Source organism: Ictidomys tridecemlineatus, chromosome 1 (genome assembly GCF_052094955.1).
Source record: "Ictidomys tridecemlineatus isolate mIctTri1 chromosome 1, mIctTri1.hap1, whole genome shotgun sequence".
NCBI lineage: Eukaryota > Metazoa > Chordata > Mammalia > Rodentia > Sciuridae > Ictidomys > Ictidomys tridecemlineatus.
In genome coordinates, this window is record NC_135477.1 from 244,737,822 (window position 1) to 244,762,856 (window position 25,035).

The 25,035-nt window shown below is 34.1% G+C and overlaps 1 protein-coding gene and 1 pseudogene across 3 annotated transcripts in view; one reads left to right on the forward strand and one right to left on the reverse strand.

Moving 5' to 3' along the window:
• Positions 1 to 25,035, forward strand: part of Wdr70 (WD repeat domain 70) — a 279,175-nt gene that overhangs the window by 31,645 nt on the left and 222,495 nt on the right. For all 3 annotated transcript variants that reach the window (XR_013424157.1, XM_078017631.1, XM_005325626.4), the window contains exon 6: positions 18,720 to 18,779. Coding sequence is in view for 2 of the 3 variants with exons in the window: in XM_078017631.1 (XP_077873757.1) it covers positions 18,720 to 18,779 (60 nt within the window). In the remaining variant the exon portion in view is untranslated. The remainder of the gene's footprint in view (positions 1 to 18,719; positions 18,780 to 25,035) is intronic.
• On the reverse strand, positions 16,672 to 16,773 carry LOC120886016 (small nucleolar RNA SNORA51; annotated as a pseudogene).

Sequence of the window (25,035 nt, forward strand, 5' to 3'; positions counted from 1 at the left end):
AAAAATATTGTGTCCATCTACAACAAAAAAAATTAAATATATAATATATATTGTGGGTGGGAGTTCCTTATAGGGGTCCCTGAAAGCCAGGTTGATACAAACAAATTCTATTATAAGCCTTTCCTCTCCATGGCAAGCTCAACGCCTCTTTCTTCTATTGCCACCTGGAATGGTTAATACTATGGATGAGACATAAAGGTGGGTTAGTAATACAAGTATTAATGAGTTATCAAAATAAGTACCCACAGCAAATGTTAGTAACATTGCTAGGCTCTTTTCAGTGTAGTATAGTGAAGAACTTATCTTCTTTCTAATTATATAAGAAACTTATGCTAGGCATAGTTCCACATACTTGAAATCCCAGCAGCTTGGGAGGCTGAGGCAGGAGGACCACAAGTTTGAAGTCAGCCTCAGTGACTTAGCAACACTGTATCTCAAAATAAAAATCAAAAAGGCTAGGATAATTTCCTTCTGTTCCTAGCTTCTGCAGCATTTTTAACATGAGTGGATACTGGATTTTATCAAAGTCCTTTTCTGCATCTATTGAGATGATCATGTAATTCTTATCCTTAATTCTATTTAAGTGGTAAATTACATTTATTGATTGGCATATGTTGAACCAACCTTGTATCCCTGGGATTAAACCCACTTGATCATGGTGATCATGGTTTATTATTTTCTTGGTGTGTGTGTGTGTGTGTGTGTGTGTGTGTGTGTGTGTGTGTGTCTGTCTGTGTTTGGTACCAGGGATTGAAAACATGAGCACTTTATCACTGAGCTATATACCCAGACCCTTTTTAAAGTTTTGAGACAGGGTCTCACTAACTTGCTTAAGGCCTCACAAAACTACTGAGTTTGGCCTCAAATTTACTATCTTCCTGCTTCAGCTTCCTGAGCTGCTGGGAATTCAGGTTGTGCCATCATGCCCAGCTATTTCTTGATGCATTTTTTAATGTGGTTTGCTAATATTTATTGAGGATTTTTGTATTTATGTTCTGCAATTTTCTTTCTTTGATGTGTCTTTGTATAGTTTTGGTATTGGGGTTATACTGGCTTCATAGAATGTATTTGGGAACATTCCTTCCCTTTAAATTTCATGGAATAATTTGAAAAAGGCTAGTGTCAGTTCGTCTTTAAAGTTCTGGTAGAACTCAAGAATCATCTGATCCTGGGCTTTTCTTTGCTGGAAGGTTTTTAATTGCTGTTTCAATTTCATTACTTGGTATTGTTCTATTTGGGTTTTCTGTATCTTCCTTGTTCAATTGGGGCAGGTCATGTGCATCTAGAAATTTGTCAATGTTTTCTATATTTTCCAAAATAGTTTCTAATGACCCTCTGGATTTCAGAAGTATCTGTGATGATATAAAGGCTATCTATGACAAACCCCAAATCAACATAATACTGAATGTAGAAAAATTGAAAGCATTTCCTGTAAAATCAGGACCAAGACAAGGATGTCCACTCTCACCACTTCTATTTAATATAATTCTCAACAAGAAAAACATTAAAGGGTTACAAATAGGAAAAGAAGAAGTCAAACTATCTGTTGCTGATGATATATCTTATATCTAGAAGATCCAAAAAACTCCAACAGAATACTTCTAGAGTTAATGAATGAATTCAGAAAGTATCAGGATACCATATCAATGCCCATATATCAATATCAATAATTTTTCTATACTTGAACTCTGATTCTGTAGAGAAAGAGATCAGGAAAATTATCACATTCACAATAACCTCAAAAACCAAACAAACATGTAAAATTGGGAATTATTCTAGCCAATGAGGTGAAATGATAATTATAGAACACTGAATAAAGAAATCAAAGACCTTAGAAGTTGGAAATACCTCCAATTTTCTTGAATAGGCAGAATTAATATTGTCATAATGACCATACTATTAAAACCAGTATACAGATTCAATACAATCCCCATCAAAATATCAATGATATTCTTCACAGGATTAGAAAAACAATCCTGAAATTCATTTGAAAGAATAAGAGATCCAGAATAGCCAAAGCAATACTGAGCAAGAAGAGTAATGCAGGAGGCAACACATTACCTGATCTGAAATTATATTACAGAGCTATAGTGACAAAACCAGCATGGTATTGGCATCAAGATAGGCATGAAGACAATTGGAACAGAATAGAAAACTCAGACAAAGCTGTGTACTTACAGCCATCTGATATTTGACAAAGTTGCCAAAAATATATGTTGGAGAAAAGATCTTTATTTATTGGAAGAAAGATCCCCAAAGCTATCAATAAGTGGGATACCATCAAACTTGAAAACTTCTGTATAGCAAAAGAAATGGGAGTGTGAAGAGAGATCCAACAGAATGGGAAAAAAATCTTTGCCAGTTTCTTCTCTGTCAGGGAATTAACATTCAGAATATATAAAGAACTAAAAAAACTTAATACCAGAAACTCACATAAGCAATAAATGAGAAAAAGAACTAAATATATGCAATGTAGCATTGCACCATATGTGCAGTCATATATGTACCTAGGGTAATGATGTTCATCTCATTCCACCATCTTTCCTGCCCCTAGGTCCCCTCCTCTCCTTCCCCTTTGCCCAATCAAAGTTCCTCCATTTTCCCCTTGCCCCTTCCTATTATGGATCAGCATTTCCTTATAAAAAAAAAATTAAATAAATAAATAAAGAGGAAAAAAAAAGAAACAAAAATGGCCAACAAATATATGAAAAAATGTTTGACATCTCTAGCAATCAGGGAAATGCAAATCAAAACTATACAAAGATTTTATCTCACTCCAGTTAGAATGGCAATTATCAAGAACACAAACAAATTAATAAATGCTGGAGAGGATTGGGGGAGAAAAGTACACTCAAACATTGTTGGTGGGATTACAGACTAGTTCAACCACTCTGGAAAAGCACTATGAAAATTCTTCAAAAAACTAGGAACGGAAACACCATATGACCCAGTTATACCACTCCTTGGTTTTTATCCAAAAGAACTAAAACCAATATACTATAGTGATATAGCCAACTCATTGTTTATATCAGCATAATTCACAATAGCCAAATCAATGCATATGCCCATCAATAGATAAATGGATTAAAAATTGTATATATAAACAATGGAGTTTTACTCAGGAATAAAGAAGAATAAAATTATGGCACTTGTACATAAATGAATGGAAATAGAGAACATCATGCTATGTGAAATAAGCCAGTGTCAGAAAATTAAGGGTCGAATGTTTTCTCTCATGTTGAAGCTAGAGCAAAATAAAGGGAAGCAGTAGAGGAGAACTGGGTATCATAAAGATACAGGGAAGCTTAGTAGAGTGAAGAAAGAAGATTGAGAGGGAGAGAGGAGGGATGGGAAAGGGGACAAAATGTGGAATGAATTTTAAAAAATCATATTGTGTGCATATATGAATATACCACAGAAAATTTCACCCTTATGTGTAAGAAGAAAGACCAATCAAAAATAGATTAGTGAAAGGAAGATCAGTCAAGTATAGGAAGGAGAATGGAGGGAGGAGAGGAGGGAAAAAGGGAGAACATGAACTGAAATAGAAGGCTATGTATGTACAAATTTGTCAGGACACAAACTACTATGTATAACTATATAGCTTTAATTAAAAAAATAAGCTGGGAATGTATGTCAGTAGTAGAGTGCCCCTTGTTTCAATCCCTAGTATTCACCCACCCCAGAGAAAAGAAAGATACATGAAACATTAATTTTGTTTGACTTTATCTGGAATAATCATTTTGTCAAATGTTGTGGAAAAATTTCTAAAATATGTGAATGTTGTGAAAAATCAATGATTGTTTCTAAAGGCAGTAGACAGCCATTGATGGTTTTTGGTGAAAAATGGTCAAAGAAGAGTTATCACTGTAGTTGGCAATGTGAAGAGAAATGAAAAAGATGGAGGTCAGGTAAGGAATTTTCAGTGATATAGGGTACTATTCATAATTCTAGATGTGAATAAGTTGAAGGTAAATCATGTCATTCCAGAATTCATGATTTACCTAGTCTCTTTTTATTTTTATTTATTTTTTTTAAAGAGAGTGAGAGAGGAGAGAGAGAGAGAGAATTTTTAATATTTATTTTTTAGTTCTCAGCGGACACAACATCTTTGTTGGTATGTGGTGCTGAGGATCAAACCCAGGCCGCACGCATGCCAGGCAAGCACGCTACCGCTTGAGCCACATCCCCAGCCCCATAGTCTCTTTTTAATAAGTGGAAAAACTGAGGTTCTGTGCAGTTAAAAGACTTACAATGGTTGCATGTGGAGTTATTGGAGATTTCTGTTCAGATTCTAGAGCTTCAGACCTACAGAGCATATAAGAGTAAGAGCCCAAACACTCTTAAAATTATAGGGCATCTGGAAATGATTAGGCATGTTTATGATAGCTTCTGAAATGTATGTGAGATAAGAATAGAGCAAAATACAGGGAAGAAGGGGGAGAGAACTGTGTATCATAAAGATAGAGAGAAGATCAGTAGAGTGGAAGAAGGAGTTTGAGAGGGAGAGAGGAGGGATGGGAAAGGGGAAAAAATGTGGAATGAAACAAATGTATCTAATGAAAATGTTTCTAATGAAACAAATGTATCATTTGGTATAAATTCTCTTGGTTATTACCTGCCATGTTGAATGACACACAAATATAGAAAATGTCATCTTTGTGTTTATTTATGGTATCATGCTTTTTTAAAAGATAATATAACTTCTGATAAATATAAGAATTAATGTATTTTTTAAAATTTCTTAGTTCTCACTTAAGTACAAACAATTATTTAACAATGTACCCTTAAGTCGTGTTACAAGAAATGTGCTCTAAGATTATAGCTCGAAATAGGACAAGAATGGTTTTAAAGTAATTTAGAGGTAGCTTGGGAGTACTGCTTAATTGAAGGATTGGAACCAGCTGTGAGAATTGGATAGGCAATTGTCCTTTCTTCCTGCAGTAGATTAGATATGTAACTTTTAATTTTTTGAAGAAAGTTTTTAAACATTTGATTAATGATTTGTTTTGTTTGAAGTCTAACTACAGCTTATTAGGGCATTTATAAGTATTTAAGATTATGTATGTTAAAAGTTTTTTATTTATATTTTTGGGTTATAGCTAATAAATTTTAACTGTGATATAGTATGTATAACATAAAATTTACCATCTTAGGCATTTTTTAAGTGTATAGGTCCTCTCTTATCTGTGATCTTGCTTTTTAAAAAAGATTATTTATTCTAATTAGGTATCTGTGACAGCAGAATACATTTTAATTCATTATACACAATTGCCGCACAACTTTTCATTTCTCTGATTGTACGCAATGTAGCATTGCACCATATGTGCAGTCATATATGTACCTAGGGTAATGATGTTCATCTCATTCCACCATCTTTCCTGCCCCTAGGTCCCCTCCTCTCCTTCGCCTTTGCCCAGTCAAAGTTCCTCCATTTTCTCCTTGCCCCCTTTCTATTATGGATCAACATTCCCTTATCAGAAAGGACATTTGGCCTTTGTTTTTTTGGAATTGGCTTACTTCGATTAGCACGACATTCTCCCACTCCATTTACCTACAAATGCCATAATTTTATTCTCTTTTAATGCTGAGTAATATTCCATTGTGTATATATACTATTATCTATTAATAGTATCATGCATTTTTAAAAAGATAATATAACTTCTGATAAATATAAGAATTAATGTATTCTTTTAATTTCTAGGTCTTTACATAAGTACAAAAATTATTTAACAATGTACTGAAAAATTATCAATATCTATTGATAATGATATATATATATACATTTATCTACTGAAGGGCATCTAGGTTGCTACCACAGTTTAGCTATTGTGAATTGAGCTGCTATGAAAATTGATTTTTTTTTTGCATTACTATAATATTCTGATTTTAAGTCCTTTGGTTGTAAACTGAGGAATGGGATAGCTGGATTAAATGGTGGCTTCATTCCAAGTTTTCTAAGGAGTCTCCATACTGCTTTCCAGATTGGTTGCACCAATTTTCAGTCCCACCAGCAATGTAAGAGAGTGCCTTTCCCCCCACATCTTCACCAACACTTATTGTGGTTTGCCTTCTTTTTTTAAAAAATATTTTTAGTTGTAGATGAACACAATACCTTTACTATATGTGTGTGTGTGTGTGTGTGTGTGTGTGTGTGTGTGTGTGTGTGGTGTGTTGTTATTTAGTTTTAGGTGGACACAATACCTTTATTTTGATTATTTATTTTTATGTGGTGCTGAGGATTGAAATCAGTGCCTCAAACATGCTAGACAAGTGCTCTACCATTGAACTACAACCCCAGCCCCTTATATTTTCCTTATTTTATTTTTTTTGTGTGGGTTGGGGGGTACCAGGGATTGAACTCAGGGGCACTCAACCAAGGAGCCACATCCCTAGCCCTATTTTATATTTTATTTAGAGATACTGAGTTGCTTAGCTTCTCACTTTTTAAAAAAAATATTTATTTTTTAGTTGTTGTTGGAAACAATACCTTTATTTCACTTATTTATACTTATGTGGTGCTGAGGATGGAACCCAGGGTCTCGCATGTGCGAGGCAAGCGCTCTTACTGCTGAGCCACAACCCCAGCCCCACACCTCACTTTTTACTGAGGCTGGCTTTAAACTTGCGATCCTCCTGCCTCAGCCTCCCAAGCCTCTGGGATTGCAAGTGTGCACCACCATGCCTGGCTTGTATTCTTGATAATTGCCATTCTGACTGGAATAAGATGAAATCTTAGAGTAGTTTTGATTTGCATTCCTCTAATTACTAGAAATGTTGAACATTTTTTCATTTTTTGCTGATTGCTTGTATATCATCCTCTGAGAAGTGTCTGTTCCGTTCCTTAGCCCATTTATTGATTGGGTTGTTTGTTTTCTTGGTGTTAAAAGCTTTTTATATATCCTGGAGATTAGTGCTCTATCTGATGTATGTGTGGCGAAGATTTGCTCTCAAAATGTAGGCTCTTTCTTCAACTCATTGATTGTTTCTTTTGTTGAGAAGAAGCTTTTTAGATTTTGAATCAATCTATTTGTTAATTCTTTTTTAAAAATATTTTTTTAGTTGTAGATGGATTTAATACCTTTATTTAATTAATTAATTTATTTCACGTAGATGGATTTAATATCTTTAATTAATAATTTATTTATTTCATGTGGTGCTAAGAATTGAACCCAGTGCCTCACATGTGCTAGGCAAGCAGTCTACCACTAAGCTACAACCCAGTCCCCATTTATTAATTCTTGATGTGATCGTGCTTTTGGTGGTTGCAGTTTCTCATAGTCAACCATGGTCCAAATATACTAAATGGATAATTCTGGAAATAAACAATTCATAAGTTTAAATTGTATGCCTTTTGGTGTTGCATGATAGAATCTTGTGCCATGTATTCTTGGACATGAATCATCCCTTTGTCCAACACATCCACACTGTATATGCTTCCTGCCTCTCAGTGTCTTAGTAGCTGTTTAGATTATAAGATTGATTGTTGCAATATTGCAGTTCTTATATTATTTATTTTTTATAACTTATTTTTGTTAATAATGGCCCCAAAGTCAAGAGAAGTGATGCTGGCAATTTGGCTAAACCAAAGAAAAGCAAGAAATGCTTCTTTTAAAGGAGAAGGTGAAAGTTCTTGACTTATTTAGGAAAGACAAATAAGTTCTATGCTAAAGTTGTATAAATCTGTGGTAAGAATGAATCTTCTATGCATGAAATTGTGAAGAAGGAAAATTTCAGGCTAGTTTTGCTGTCTCTTTAATAGTTATAGCAACAGGTGTTAGATTATAGTGTTCAGTACTCTCTGCAATTTCAGGCATTTACTTAGGGTCTTGGAATATATTCCCAAGTATATAAGTGTATGGGAAGTAGTATATATTCATATTATTGTATAGGTGTTATTGTTTGGATATAAGGTATTCCATAAAAGATCCTGTGTTAATGCAGGAATAATGAGTTAAATGATTGAATTATAAGAGTGTAACCATCAGTTCATCCTAGTTTGAATGGACTAACTGTGCATAGTAACTATAGGTAGGTGGGGCATGGCTGAAGGAGGTGGGTCACTGGGGGCATGCCCTGGAAGGATTGGTTACCTCTGCCATGCTCTTTCACTATGATGTTCTTCTGCCTCACCTTGGCCCAAAGCAATGGAGTCTGCCACTGTGGACTGAACCTCTGAAACCAAGAGTCAAAATAAACTTACCTTTCTCTAAATTCTTGTCAGGTATTTTGGTCACAGTGACTTGTGCAAAGCTGACTAATATAATGGCTGCTCTCCAGATTTTTTCATCTTGTAAAACTGAAACTCTATACTCATTACACAACTTCTCATTTCAGCCTTCTCCTAGCCTCTGACAACTATCATTCTCATTTCTGTTTCTGAATTTGACAGTTCTAGGTATATCATAGAGGGGAATCATAGAATAACTTTAAAATTTTTTTTTTGTAGTTGTAGATGGACACAATACCTTTATTTTATTAAGTTTCTTTATGTGGTGCTGAGGATCTAACCCAGGGCCTCATACATACTAGGCAAGGGCTGTAGTACTGAATTACAACCCCAACCCCCATAGAATAACTTTTTGTGTGTGTGTCTAAGACTGCCTTGTTTGACTTAGCTTATTCTTAAGGTTCAACCAAGCTGTAGAATGTGTCAGAATTTCCTTCCTTTTTAAGGTTGAATACTATTTCATTATATGTATATATCATATTTTGTTGAATGATTCATCTGTTGATTATTAACTTGAGTTCCTTCTACCTTTTGTCTCTTATTGGATAATTTTGCTATGAACATAGGTATGTAAAGAGAAACCTTGATTTCAATTCTTTTAGGTATATACTTAGAGGTAGAATTGCTAGATCATATAGTAATTCTATGTTAATTTTTTGAGGAACCTCTGTACTGTTTTTCATAGCAGTATTACCATTTTACATTCCTATCAACAACATACAATGGATCCTAATTTGTCCCTTGACTTTATTATTTTCTGTTTTAGTTGTTTTTAATAAAGCCATTGTAATGAATGTGAAGTGTTCTCACTATGGTTTTTGTTCGCATTTCCCTAACAATTAGTGATGTAGAACATTCTTTCGTGTGCTTATTGTTTGTCTTTATATCTTCTTTGAAGAAGTGTCTATTCAAGTCCTTTCTCCATTTTTTAATTGTGTTTTTTTGTCATTGAATTGTAGGTGTTCTTCGTATATTTTAGATACTCATCTGTTATTAGAAATATAATTTGCAATTAATTTTTCCATCTTTTGAATTGCCTTTTCACTCCTTTGATAGTGTCCTTTGATGTACAAGTGTTTGATTTTATTGAAGTCTTTTTTTTTTGCCTATGCTTTTAGTATCATATCCAAGAATCCATTGTAAAATCAAATGTCATGAAACTTTTTCCCTGTTTTATTTAAAAAAAAAAAAAATATATATATATATATATATATATTGTGTGGTGCTGAGGATTGAACCCAGGGCTTTGTGCCTGCGAGGCAAGCACTCTATGAGCTATATCCCCAACCCTGTTTTAAAGATTTTTAGAGTTTTATATCTTTAATCTATTTTGAGTTCATTTTTTATATGATGTAAGGTAAGGGTCCAGCTTTATTCTTTTGAATTTGAGTTTCCAGTTTTTTTCTAACACCATTTATGAAAAGACTGTTGTTTCCCCACTGAATGTTCTTGGCACCCTTGTCAAAATCATTTGACCATATGAGAGTATAACGTTTTGAGTTTAGTTCTTTGTTTGAGTTTTCTAGAGCTTGCTCTAAGTACTACCTTGTATATACACAATTTATCACATCTACTAGTGTCATTTTATTTGTTTGAATAAATATAGAAACCTTATTTCCCTGTACCATCCCCCATTTATAATGTAATTATCTTAAATATTTACTCTGCATACATGCACATCAGAGAGTTTTATGCTTCAGCCACCAAGCAGAAGGAGGAAAGACTAGTATATTTCCTGATATTTTTGAATATTGTGTTATTTCTCCTTCCTTCCTTTCTTCCCTCCCTCCCTCCCTTTTCTTCTTTTGTATAGAAAACTTCCCTTAACCATTTTTTTCTGGGTAAGTTTGCTGGTGACAAATTCTTTTTTTTTTAAATTTCTTCTTTAATCTTGAAAGATATTTTCACTGGTTATAGAGTTCTATGTTGACACTATGTTGACACTTTTAGCACTTCAAAATATTATGCCACTGGGCTGTGGATGTGGCTCAAGCAGTAACGCGCTCACCTGGCATGCGCGGGGCACTGGGTTCGATCCTCAGCACCACATAAAAATAAAATAAAGATGTGTGTCCACCGAAAACTGAAAAATAAAATAAAAAATTCTCTCTCTCTTTCCTCTCTCTCTCTCTCTCTTTAAAAAATAAAACATTATGCCACTTCCTTTTGGTTTCCACACTTTTCTTATGAGCAATTTGTTATCATTTTAAATTACTATTTCTCCATTGATAAAGTGTCATTTTTTTTGGCTGCCATCAAAGTTTTTACTTTGTTTCTAGAAGTTTAGCTAATATGTGTTGTGGCATGGGTTTCTTTAAATTCAAAGATAAATTCATCCTGTTTGGTTTTCACTTAGTTTCTTAAATCTTCACATATTTGAGAATTTTTCAACCAATATTTCTTGGAGTGATTTTTTTTTTTAGTTCTGACTTCTTTTCTCTTCTTTGGTACTGGGGATTGAACCCAGGGGTGCTAATCACTGAGCCACATCCCCAGCCCTTTTCTATATTTTATTTAGAGACAGGATCTCACTGGTTGCTTAGTTCTTCACTAAGTTGCTGAGGCTGGCTTTGAACTCCGACTCTCCTGCTTCAGCCTCCAGAAGTGCTGGGATTACAGGCTGAGACTCAGAAACTTTGATGACATGAAGGTTATTAGATCTTTTGTTACAGTTTCACGGTTCTGAGCCTTTTTTTTTTTTTTCCTATTTTCTGTATTGTTCGGGTTGATAATTTCTGTCATTTTTATTGCTGGTTTACTAATTCTTTCTTCCATTTGTTTTGAGCTCATTCACTGAGCTTTACATATTTTTTACTGTATTTTTCAAGTCTAAACTTTGTCAGAGACCAGCTCCAACAGGGGGTCTCAGGAGACGAACGGATGGTGAGGAGTTGGCGAAAGAGGGAGTGGAGAAACAACACAGACACCAAAGTGAAGGTGTTGATCCCAATTTTTACTTGTGAAGTTGATCATATATACTTTTCATTTTGGCAGGCTTACAGTACTTTGTGGTTACAAAACAGGAATCATTATTCAAAGAAACAAAATATTACGTAGTTACAATTAGAATAGAAGAATGTATCTTGGCTTATGCATAAGCAAGCATTTGTACTTTCAGTTCTCGTTTTGTTTTGAGCTGTTTCTGCTTAGTTAACTTTTAATAATAATTACAAATGTCCCAAACTATTGGCCTATACCTTGACTATTCTTTCTTGACTTACTGACTGGAACCGGTGCCATGGTTACGGCAAGTGGTTGACTTGTTATTACTTTTAATCAAACAAAAGTAAGAGCACAAACCATTGTGCACAGGAACAAGAACAAGTTGCCCAGTACTAAGCACTAATCTATCTTCTTAACATTAATTTTTCTTCTCTAGATTTTAATTTAATTTCTCAAAAACTTCCTTGACAGTAATACAGGGAATTTTTCATTAGACATTAACAATTTACACTCCACAGCTGACTCATTGCATTTAGAGCAAACAGATCTATGCTTTAGAAGTAGCTGCATTAATTGGGAAAGTCATGATTTTTCCTTCATACTTAATGGTCATATGAGAAATCGCAACTATACTTATTAAAGGAATACAAAAATAAATCAGCCCATTCTCAGAAACATACTGCGCTCCTCCAGAGGATGGACGCCTTGCACCATCCACCTCAGTAGGGCCTTGCCATTGCCTGAGTCAGGGGAGGGGCGCAGCAAAACTTTGCATTTGACTTTTTTTTAATATCTCCCATTTCTTTGCTGAAGATATTTTTTCTTTTCACTCACATGTTTATAATTGCTCACTGAAGGTTTTTTTTTTTCTTTAATGGCTGCTTTAAAGTCTTCATTAGATAATTCTGGCATTTCTGTTGTCTCAGTGTTGGCATCATTTAATTGCCTTTTTTTTTTTATTTAGTTGAGATCTTTCTGGTTCTTGGTTTGATATACAATTTTCAATTGAAACCTGGAGAATTTTTTAATATATTTTGCTACTCTGTATCTTATGTAAACCTTCTGTTTTAACTGGTTTCATTCACACTGCTTTGGCAGACAAAGAGGGTAGATTGGGGATGGTCTCATTACTGTCAGATGAAGGTGTCAGTCCAGGTCCCCAATTGACCTTCATTGAGACTCCAGGGGGTCTCCTCAGTTTACAGGTGAGATGGGAGTTCTAACTCCCCACAGGGTCTCTACTCATACTCATGTTGGTAGCTGTTTACCCATTGGGTCATGTTGAAAATCCTGATTGACCACTAGCCTAATTTTGTAGGAGTGGGTGTGATGTGCCCATACTAGCTAGGGTGGAAGTCCAGGTTCCCCACATTTTGTGCTGAGACCACAAAGCAGAGAGGGGTTCATTACCAGCCAATGAGTATGCAAGTCTTTGCCTTCTGTTTAACCTTCTCTGATATTATCATGGTGGGGAGTGCCTTGCTATGGTCTCACCAAGCAGAATCTAGGCTCTGCATTCTGCTTTTGCTGGCATGGTTCAGAGAGGAGCTGTAGGTTTTAGCTGTCATGGATGGGAGTAAAGTCTCAGTTTTTTTTTTTTTTCTGTGCTACTGACTGTAATAGGGCATTTATTGTTTAAAAGTGTTCTGTCTTGCTAGGCTACCGGTTTTGTGGCCCTTTGGCTACAGAGAGTAGGCCTTTGTTAGGATTTCTTTTCTTTTCCCTCAGTCAGTGCCAGTGGTAATTTTGGGTGTTTGTCTTTTTTAGCGTTAAATCTGGAATGCATGAGACAAGAGCAAACTGAAGGAACTCAGAATAAGGGTGTTCCTCATGCCCTGAGGTTTCTTTCTTCTGTTTTTTAGAGTCTTATGTTTATTATAAATATAATCCATAGTTTAGCTGCCCATAGTAAGAGGAATAGGAAAAGGTACATTCATCTGTCTCATTTGCTTCTGCTTCCCAGAAAGCAGAAGTCTCATTCTTCAATATTATTTTAAGCAGCTATATAATCCCTCAAATTGACATTATTTTCAGTTTTTCCCTATGTGGTATGTGTTTTCCTATGTGAAAATTAGAGATTAAGAAAGGAGAATCATTTCTTAATCATTGGATAAACAAATCTGGAGTAGAAAGGAGTTCCTGGAAATATTGCTCAGAATTTAATTAGTAAGGTTTCAATGTGTTTAGATTATAGTGTAGCCAGACAGATTGAGAAATCCACCCCTATAACATCTGTTCATCAATCAAAAAAGAAATAAATTACTTTTTCCTAAGGCCTAAAAATACATATGATTTTATAGGTGAAAAATCCTTTAGAAAGCATATGCTTCAGTCCCACTAATGGGACTGCTTGCAATTGCAGCAATGGTTGGTGGCAGGTCTTGGTGAGGATTATGTGTGTCCAGAAGGCTAGGAAGGAATTGTGGGCAGGAGGACAACTGTCACTACAGGTTACTGGAAGGAGGTTCCGGGTGAGAATGGTTGAGGCATAGAAGGGAGGTTTAATTCAGTTACAAATTAGAGCCAAATATTGTGCAAAGCTGGAGATAAGGGGTGGTATAAATAAGTATTACCACCCTTTGCTGTGGACTTAATAATTGTGAATCAATTTTACGTATATATCCTCTTTTGGTCCAAGTTAAAATCATGGATGTTATCAATATTAGTATCATTTTTTTTTCTGTTATGAAGATGTGTAAAACCAAACCTTAAAATCACCATTGTTTTTTGGTGGGGCCTGTCTTGTGCAATATTGGATTATTAACGTCTGTGACACCTCTCCAATTGTGCTCATTAAAAGTGTCCCCAGACCTTGATGAAAGTCCCTTGGAGAGCAAATTCTCCTTGGTGAGAACCACCAAGGTAAGACAACATATCTGATAAATGGAAGAACCTTGAATTGTGCTGCAAATCCTATACAGATAGGAGACTGAATAATGCTAATCTTTTCATTCCCTTTCCTTGTTTCCTTTCCACCTCACAAAGTTCTCTGTCCAAAGCTGAGTAAATCATACTTTCTGACCTAAAGAAAGAGAGGAAGATTCTATCATCAGATAGAATTACTCATATTATTCCAGATATGTTTACTATTATTGTTAATGCAGGTAGACCAAAGAGTCTGGAAATAATCCTTTGGTTGGTATTTAAAATCAAATCAAAACAAAAAGTGATACTTTACCCCATTTCCATTAAGATTGTAGCTTTTGTTATGAATTCTCTAATAAATTACTTCATTTAAGTCATGTAGTTTATGGTGTTCGTTGGCAGGAAAATGTTGAAAATATTTTACTGTTATGGCAAATTTCACATTAAGCTATATTTCAAAATGTCATTAGTAAAAGTTCTGGAAAAAGAACACTCACTACCAAGTGATATGCTACCAAAAGATGGATTGCTACTATTTTAGATGATTTAGTTGTACCAATTATATGTATTTTTTAATGTTATACCCTACATGATTTCCAGTAAAACTTTGATTTTAAATGTAAACAGCATTTACTTAAACATTTTATTCACTCAAAATGTAAATACTAAGTTCTGTGTTCTTATAAGTTTTTCTTTAAATGTTAGAAATTGTCTATATATAGACACACTCTGCATTGAATTAAATGAAATAATTTTCATCCTAGCTTTTTTTTGTGACATTATTTCTATTTGCTAAATGATGAAAAAGTATTTAGTTATGAAATGAAATGCAGAGTGTAATAGATTGTTCTCTAAGCAAAACATTTCAACTGCTCTCTTGGTTCTTGCAAGAATGCTTAGCACTTACATGTGAGTTCTCATTGCTTACAAATATTGTCAGCTATAAAGGGAGCAGAGTCTTAGATAATTGAACATAGGGCTAGCCTAGAATTCATTTGACTTTAAATTATTTTGAAATTTGTGTTGGAATATATATATATATATATATATATATATACACACACACAACTATAAATTTTTTTCTTTGATTAAAAAATATTCACTTCACATGGATGTTGACTTTGGGACCTTAATGTGTTAGAATATTGACATCTCTGAAATAGGTATGTTCAGCATTTTCCACAATATATTAAACTGTATAGTTATGCTTTTGTCTTGAAATAAACCAAAAGTTCCCCAGCTGTTTCTCTATTTCTGTTCAATACCTTACTGGTTCCTAATTGCCTTCTAATCTAATTTGTGGCAGTAATGGACTGTAAAAACCTTTTAGATGCAAACTGACTAAAACAGAATTGCCTTTATTTCTCTATTGCAATTTTCAATCTAATTTTAGTTTGGGATATAATAATTTGATCTTAAAAGTTTTTCATTTTTTAGAAATTTGTATTTATCCTCTGTCTCTCATTTAGTTGGCTGACCAAAAGTGATAGCACCTGATTTTCTTTATAGATGTAGTCTTCAGTCTAAAGTTTGAGTGTAAATTAAGTTATAATCTAATGTGATTGTGATTTAAACAAATCAAAGTGAGCCAATTATTCCTAAAACTTTTTGTGTATGTCTGCTGTACACTGACTGTTTTGTGGACTGGTAATCCAGAGTTGATAGATATACATAGTCTTTGAGACGTTTGCACTTTTCAGTTTGGTTAGGGAGTGATGGGAAGGAGGGAGAAAGAAAATAATATGTTATGGTAAGTGCTATCATTGGGATAGGGAAAGGTTGTCCTGGGAGTACATAGAAGGGCCATTTAACCTAGAGTTTGAAATGTTGAGAAATGCTTCCAGGAGCAGGTCACATCTGCATTGAGTCTTGAATAATAAACAGGACTTATCAAGGTGAAGAAGAATAGAAGCCTATTAAAAGACTAAGATGATATGACCAGAGAGATAGAAGGTAAGTCTTTGAACAAAGAGTGGCTATCATTTATTGAACCCTTCTATGTGCCTAACTCTGCACGAGAAGTTTTAAACAGCTTAGTTCACAGTAACCTGTGGGGCAGGTTCTATCACCTGTAGTGTGCAAATGAGGAAACAGAGTCATAACTTCCTTCAGATTATGACATGGTTACTGAGTGGCAGAGCTATATTTTAGAATTTGGGCTTTTCTGTTTATTTTTTGGCTAGGCCTTCATCCCAGGAAAGGACAGTTTCAAGATGGAGGTCAAAGTTAAATAGTTACCATGTTGATGAAAAGTCAGGTGTGTAGGCTAAGTACTGAAAGTGTCTAGGGGCATTCCTAGTGACTTGTTTGTTCATTCAAGAAATGTTTACTGATAGTCTCTTATGTGCCCAGAACTATGTTAGGCATTAGGAATAAAGTGTCAAATGCAAAAGTGGTAGAGGTCAAGGGTGAAGGAAAGCAGAGATACTGACTGAAATCATAGTTTGGAAAAGCTTGATTACAAAAGAAAAGATAGCAACTTGGCAGTAAATGTAGGGGAAATCAGTAGTCTTTGTTTGCTTTGTTTTTCTTCTTTTTGTTTTTGGGTACTGAGGATTGAACCCAGGGGATTTTACCACTGAGCTATATCAATGGGCTTGCTTTTTATTTATTTATTATGTTTTTATGCAACTCCATGTTCCCCCATTCATTACACAGGCCAGGCATGCGACCCAGGCTGAGATATATATGCAATAGGCTTTCTCTGCCCCCTCTTTCTATGTGGCTGGGAGGCCTGTTTTATTTTAATATTGGAAATACTTTATTTGGTTGTAAAAAAAAAAAAAGAAAAAGCGACATAGCACGGGAAAGGTTGCAGATTCAAAAGAAGGAACTGCTAGACTCCACATGTTTAGTTAAGTACATTGCAAAATAATCAATGAATTTATAATGGGCATAGAATTTTAGTGTATTATCTTGCTCTTGGGCAAGTGGAGACTTGAATAAACAATGAAATCTCTTATTCAGATGATCACAGTGACCTCTTTAGTCTGATTTATGCTCCCCTCTTTATTGTCCCTGAGTTATTCACTCTGGACTCTGTTATAGTATTATTTGCATTGAAATAGTCATTGTTGTTTACCTCTTAGAACATTGGCTTCTTGGGAAGGGGGATGAATAGAGACTGTCTAATGCACTTCAATAAATTGTACTTTAACAAATAAATAATTTAATAAATAAATCACTAATAAATGCTTATTGAATCAGTGAATTTGTGAATAACTCTTGGTTTTTTATTTGTACCATTCCTGAACAAGGTTTTTTGCTTTTTAGCTTTTAAGGGTTAAAAAATATATACCTATCTTGTGAAAACTTTTTTGTCTCTTAGAAATAAAATATAGAATATATAGAGGTATGCCCAAATACAAATAAAGAGGATTTTTAATATTTTGGATACTGAGATCCAAAATATGGTTATTGTTAAGGAAGTCTGAAATGATTATTTTATATATAGGTAATAGTATGCTTAAAAGTAATTTTTGAAATTAAAGTACAATAAATGGTGGTATCCTAATTTATTAATTTCCTTCAGTTACTCTCTTTGTAAGTTTCTCCAGGCAATGCAAACAGTAAAATAAAGGATTATATTTTAGTAAAGTGTAATCAGATTTTAATGTAAGTTGTGATTTTATTTTAGTATTCATTACCAGGGGAACAGTGTTTTATATAAAACACGTCTTTTAAATTTGTCAGCAATTATAATTGTTAGATAATTTAAAAATTCTAATTTCAATAATAATGATTAGGCAGTCTGTTCTTTCCTTTATGTCTGTTAAATTCACTTTGATTTTTGTAACATAGAATTTTCAAAACCATCCCTCAAAAGTTTTGAGGTTTGTTCACTCTAAAGTACATTTAATGAAAAGGAAAAAAAAACAAATGGAAATTCATTTTGTTTTATTCCAGTTTTTTTTTTCTTTAGTACTGTGGATTAAACCCAGGTCTCTCCAATTTGCCTAGATTGCCTGGAATTTGTGATCTTACTGCCTTAAGCTTCTGAGTACTGGGATTCCAGCATATTTTTTTCCATATTTTTAAATTAGTGCATAATAATTGTACATAACAGTGGAATTTGTTGTTATATATTTAGACATGCACACAATATAATAATATAATTTGGCTGATATTGTTCCCCCTTCCTTTTCCTTCCCTCCTTCTTCCCTACAGCAGAAGAGCCTTGTGCATGCTTGTAAATGCTCTACCTCTAAGCTACATTCCCAGTCCTTACTCTGTTTCTTGATTTCCAAAAACAAATTCCCAGTTTCTCCCTTATGAATTATATTATCAGCAACTATTCATTTATTTTTGGATCATGTTAAATGTTTAGGTTATGTTAACAAATAATTTTGTATGACCTAAATAATTTCTTAGGTTTTTTTTTTTAGAGTTTTAAAATCAGTTTATTATCAGCTGAAACAGATGAAAAAAGATATCCTTATACTTTTTTCTGCTGTTTAAAAATACTTATTTTTATTGGTACATTATAAATTATACATAATAGTGGATTCATTATGCCATATCTGTACATGCATATAACATAAATTGATTAATCTCATTTGCTATTTTTAAGCCATGTGTTAAAAAAGCCAGTAATATAATTTTAAAAAATTATATATTTCCTATGATATGTAGTTCTCCCCAAATACATTATTATTGATGTCATGGAATTTTGCTTTTTCAGAATCCTGTCCAAAAGATTCCTGACTCACATGAGATAACACTGAAGCATGGCACTAAAACAGTAAGTTTAAAAAATTTGGTTTGTTTCTCATAATAACAAGGTTCTGATGGAAAAATGAACTAATGGGATATCTTTTTCCTAAGGCTTATTACACAATCTACTGATGTCATAGAAGCTATAGACATTATAAAAAATTGACTCTTTTATGTTCAGCCAAATAGCCAGTGCCTTGCATTTAAAGTGGGCACACTAATTGTCAGTGTTATTGTTGGCTTTTAAAACCTCTAGTTCTTTGACATAGAAACATAGAAACATTGCAAGTGGAAGAAAGAAAAGAGATTTAAATACAATTTTATTTTTAATGATGTGAGAAAATTTCTTATTATCCTCAGCTTTATTTGTGTATCTGTAGGAGGCATAAGTTGTTCACTTTTTCAGATGAATATTAAGTCAGGAATGAACTGTAAGTAGTCATTTTATTACTCTAAGATTATATTAGTTTTTAGATATTTTATATCATTGTATTTACTTTTGTTATTTAAAGTTGAATAATACAAAATATTTGAGATACAAACTGAAATTGTGTATCATATTGCAAAATCTTTAAAAAGTATAGTTGGATGAGTGAAACATGCATATAAAATGAAAGAATAAAATTCTTATTTTACCTTTTCAAAGAAATTACATTTTTGTAGATATCTGGTGTGTAGAGAAGAAAATACATCCTATAATGAGAGAGAAAGTCTTAGTCAATAGTGATGGATTCAGAAATAACACAAATGATAAAATTAACAGGAATGTAAAAAAAGTGTCATTATTCTCAAAAAAACTTTTTAAAGTATTGTTTTCATAAAAAATATTTGTCAAATATAACTGGATGGTACATATCTGTAATTCCAGCTGCTTAGGAGGTTGAGGCAGGAGGATTGAAAATTGGAAGCCAGTCTGAGTAACTTAATGAGACTGTCTCAAAAAAAAAAGGGAGGTGGTGGTGGTGGATGGGATTGTAGCTCTGTGGTAGAATGCTTGTCTAGCACATAGAGGCCTTTGCTTTGATCACTAGTACTGTAAAAAACAAAAGTCAAATATAAAGATTCATTGTTATTTAAAGCAAAATGGAAAATACTTTTAAATGTCTTAATTATGGTTTGTTTGTTTGCTTATTTATTTATTTATTTTGTGGTGACCTTAAAATTTATTTTCTAAATAAGGATGTTTAAGAATGGAAGGGGTAGTAAGTAGTAATTATTCCTGGGATGGAGCCCTAAAGCAGGTTGGTCCCAGGAAAGGTATGGTGGTGGTCAGCAGAATCTTAATAGTTTCTCATGAGAAAGTCAATTTACAACATTAATGAACATGTTGACATATTAAGATAGTGAAGCCTTGGATAGTGACTTAAATGTCATATTATTACCACATACATTGCTCCTCAGGAAAGTAAATTTAATTTACTTTAAGAAACAAATCCTAACAAATACTCTTCCTTATCGTATATACATAATTAGTAAATGTAATTTCTTCCATAAACATGTAGAATAAGCTTGTGGTAATTACTTTTCCACTGTAGCAATGATGAAGCCAACTCTGAAATCTCAATAACATGCTGACAACAGTATAAACAGAAGAAGACTAAAAGCAAAGCTGTGTCCCTATTTTGCAGGGACCAGGGCATGTCCTACAAGGCCAACTGAGGACTCCAGCCCAGGCTCTTACAAATTGGAGGTATAAGATCCTCCTTTGCTGGTGGTATCATAAAACCAGATCACCAAGCAGGTGCAGAGAACTACCAGGCTGCAGAGAGCTCAGACATGTATTATCCCATTAAATGTCTCTGACAGCCTATGAAGTGAGCAGGATAAATGCCATCATCTCCTTTAACAGAAGAAACATGAAGGAACAGAGATTAAACTGTGGGTTCAAAGTAGCAGCCAAAAAAGAGGCTAATTTGCTAGTTTGTCTGACTTCCAAGAATGTTTATATGCCAATTGTCATAAAGGAGCAAAGAATAAAGAGCATTAGTCAAATGATCATTTAAATTAAATCTCTGCATACTGTTGGTGCCTTGTCATCATAAACCTGAGCTTCTGGCCAGAAGATCTGCTATAGCAGCCTGATATGTAATATCCAGCTTCTGCTTTTCATGTTGCATTTTGCATCTTCTGTGAAATATAACACTAACCTCAAAGCAATAATTGTGGTATATATATTCATTTTAAAGAATGATTTTTTTTCAGTTGTTGATGGACCTTTATTTTATTTATTTATATGTGCTGCTGAGATTCGAACCCAGGACCTCACACATGCCAAGCAAGTGCTATACCGTTGAGCTACAACCCCCGCCTCTTAATTGTGATATATTGATATACATAAATATTGATATATGTAAATGTTGGCTCACACAAACAAAAACTCTTTGGGGTCCTTGATAGATTTTAAAACTGTAAACGGTCTCAATAGATTTTAAAATCTCAAAAAATTTTGGAGCTGGCCATGGTGGCACATGCCTGTAATCCCAGCAGCCCAGGAAGCTGAGACAGAAGGATCACAAGTTCAAGGCCAGTCTCAGCAATTTAGCAAGACCCTGTCTGAAAAGAAAAAATAAAGAAAGGGCTGGGGACATGGCTCAGTGATTAAGCATCCCTAGCTCAAATCCTGATACCCAAAACCAAACAAACAAAAACAACTCCAATGCATCTTACCCACTGAAAGTCAGTTGGAGTGTCTAATCATGCTGTTGGATCATTTGTTTGCAATTCTGCTTTTGCTTTGCATGTATTTACATTTCTTGTAAATGTCAGATATTAGGAGAGTTACTCTTTGATTTGTAGAGTTACTCTTCTATTTGGTCTTGCCTTTTAAAGATGTCAGTTATTATAACATGTTCATAAAGCCAATCTTGTTTCCTTTAGACTTTGTATTTTAGTGCCCTTATACTCCACTTTTTTCGCTTGCCTCTCATGTGTAAGACCCTGGGTTGGATCCTCAACACCACATAAAAATAGATAAACAAAATAAAGATATTGTGCCCATGTATAACTAAAAAATATATTTTTTTAAAAAAGCAAATACGACATGGATATAAAGTACAACCAGAGAAATAAAAAGTTGTGCTCTATTTGAATCAAAATGCATTCTGCTTGGCTAGGGTGGTGGCTCAGTGATAGAGCTCTTGCCTAGCATGTGTGAGGCATTGGGTTTGAGTCTCAGGACCACATATACGAAAATAAAATAAAGATCCATCAACAACTAAAAAACCAAAGAAAATGCATTCTGCTATCATGTGTAACTAATTAGAAAAAAAAATAGAAAAAGCAAATACGAGACTTCATATGATTTTATCTATAAATATATTAGTCTAAATCCTTAAGAGATAAGATGGGGCTGTCCCTCACTCTTTCTGAGTGCATACTGTCTGACATGATAACATCTTTACATCTAATTTTTCTGGCAATTTTTAAATATCATCTAATATCCCACTGAAGTTTTTATTTCTCCAGTTGTCTTGTACATCTTTTTACAGTTTGTTCAAATCAGTGACCAGTGTTGTCTGATTTACTCATGTTAGACCATCATTGATTTTTGTCATATCTCTATAATAGTTATTCTGTTTCATAGCATATGTTAGAAGTTTACTACTGTATCTGTGTAGTAAGTATATTTGGAAATGGGAAATTTAAGTTCTTCAAATTTGCCCTACTTTAAAAAAATTGCTCTAATTAGTTATATATGATGGTAGCATGCATTTTGACACATCATATATAAGTGGAGTATAACTTCTCAATCTTCTGGTTGTATATGATGTTGAATGACACTGGTCATGTAATCATATATGTACTTAGGGTAAAAAAGTCTGCTTAGTTCCACTTCCTTCCTCCCATATGCCCTCCCCTCCCTTCACTCCACTCTGTTTAATCCAGAGTACCTCTATTCTTTTCTAGTCCCCCTCCCCCACCTTATTGTGAATTAACATCCATATATCAGAAAGGACATTTGGCCTTTGGTCCTTTGGGATTGGCTTATTTCACTTGCTTTGATAATCTCCAGCTCCATTCATTTACTGGAAAATGCCATAATTTCATTCTTCTTTAAGGCTGAATAATACTCTGTTGTGTATATATACTACATTTTCTTTATCCATTCATCTGTTGAAGGGCACTTAAGCTGGTTCCATAATTTAGCTATTGTGAGTTGAGCTAGTATAAACATTGATGTAGCTGCATTACTGTAGTGTAATGATTTTAAGTCCTTTGGGTATAACCCTGGGAGTGGGATAACTGGGTCAAATGGTGGTTCCATTCCAAGTTTTCTGAGGAATCTTCATACTGCTTTCTAGAGTGGATGCACCAATTTTCAGTCCCACCAGTAATGTATGAGTGTACATTTCCCCCTACATTCTCATCAACATTTATTGATGCTTATATTCTTGGTAATTGCCATTCTGACTGGAGTGAGATTTTTGATTTGCATTTCTCTAATTGCTAGAGATGTTGAACATTTTTTCATATAGTTGATTAATTGTATTTCTTCTTCTGAGAAGTGTCTGTTCAGTTCCTTAGCCCCTTTATTGATTGGGTTATTTGTTGGTTTTTTTTTTGGTGTTAATTAGATTAATGTAGATTAATGCTCTATCTGAGGTGCATGTGGTAAAGATTTTCTCCCATTCTGCAGGTGCTCTCTTCACATTCTTGATTGTTTCCTTTGCTGAGAAAAAACTTTTTAGTTTGAATCCATCCCATTTATTGATTCTTGATTTTACTTCTTGTTCTTTAGGGGTCTTGTTAAGGAGCTCAGTTCCTAAGCTGGAGATTTGGACCTACTTTTTTTTCTATTAGGTACAGGGTTTATGTTTTAATGTTTCCATCCTTGATCCACTTGAGTTTTGTGCAGGGTGAGAAATAGGGATTTAATTTCATTTTGCTGCATATGGATTTCCATTTTTCCGAGCACCTTTTGTTGAAGAGGCTCTTTTCTCTAATGCATGTTTCTGGTGCCTTTGTCTAGTATGAGATAACTATTTATATGGTTTTGTCTCTGTGTCTTCAGTTCTGTACTATTGGTCTACATGTCTGTTTTTGTGCCAATACCATGCCATTTTTGTTACTATGGTTCTGTAGTATAGTTTAACATCTGGTATTGTGATGCTTTCTGCTTCAGTCTTCTTACTAAGGATTGCTTTGGCTATTCTGGGTCTCTTATTTTTCCAAATGAATTTCATTATTGATTTTTCTAGTTCTATGAAGAATGTCATTGAGATTTTAATAGGAATTTTATTAAATCTGTATAATGCTTTTGGTAATATGGCCATTTTGACAATATTAATTTTCCTTATCCAAGAGCATGGGAGATCTTTCCATCTTCTAAGATTGTCTTCTATTTCTTTGTAGTGCTGTTATATTTTAGATGTAGTTTCCCCCAAAAGTTCATGTGGGAGCCAGTATGCAAAATCTGGAGGAGAAATGATTGCATTATAATACCAAACTAATCGGTGAATTAGTCCCTGATGGGATTAATGGTGGTAGCTGGGAGTGAGGGGTGTGTCGCTGAAGGAAGTGGTTCATTGGGGTGTGACTATGGAGTATATATTTTGTATCTGGAGTATGGAATCTCTCTACTTTCTGATCATCATGTGAGCTGCTTCCCTCAGTCACACTCTTCTGTCACGATGTTCTGCATCACTTTGAGCCTAGAAAAATGGAGCTGGCCTTCTATGGACTAAGACTTCTAAAACCATGAGCCCCCAAACTTTTCCCTCTTTTACAGTTGTTCTGGTTGGGTCCTTTTAGTCACAGCATTGAAAAAGCTGACTAAAACAATTTCTGCAGTTTTCATTGTAGAGGTCTTTCACCTTTTTTGTTAGATTGATTCCCAAAGATTTTTTTTTTTGAGGCTATTGTGAATGGGTTAGTTTTCCTAATTTTAGTGAATTTATCACTGATGTATAGGGACAGTTTGATTTATGGGTGTTGATTTTATATTCTGATTCTTTGCTGAATTCATTTATTGGTTCTAAAAGTTTTCTGAAGGAATTGTTTGAATCTTCTAAATATAGAATCATGTCATTGGCAAATAGTGATAGTATGAGTTCTTCTTTTTCTATTTGTATCTTTTAAATTTCTTTCTTCCATCTAATTGCTCTGGCTAGAGTTTCAAGGACGATGTTGAATAAAAGTGGTGAAAGAGAGCATCCATGCCTTGTTCCAGTTTTTAGAGGCGATGTTGAGGTATGTTTTTATTCTCCTGGATTTTTCTAGTGTTTTGAACATGAAGTGGTGTTGTATTTTCTCAAATGTTTTTTAATCTATTGAGATGATCATAT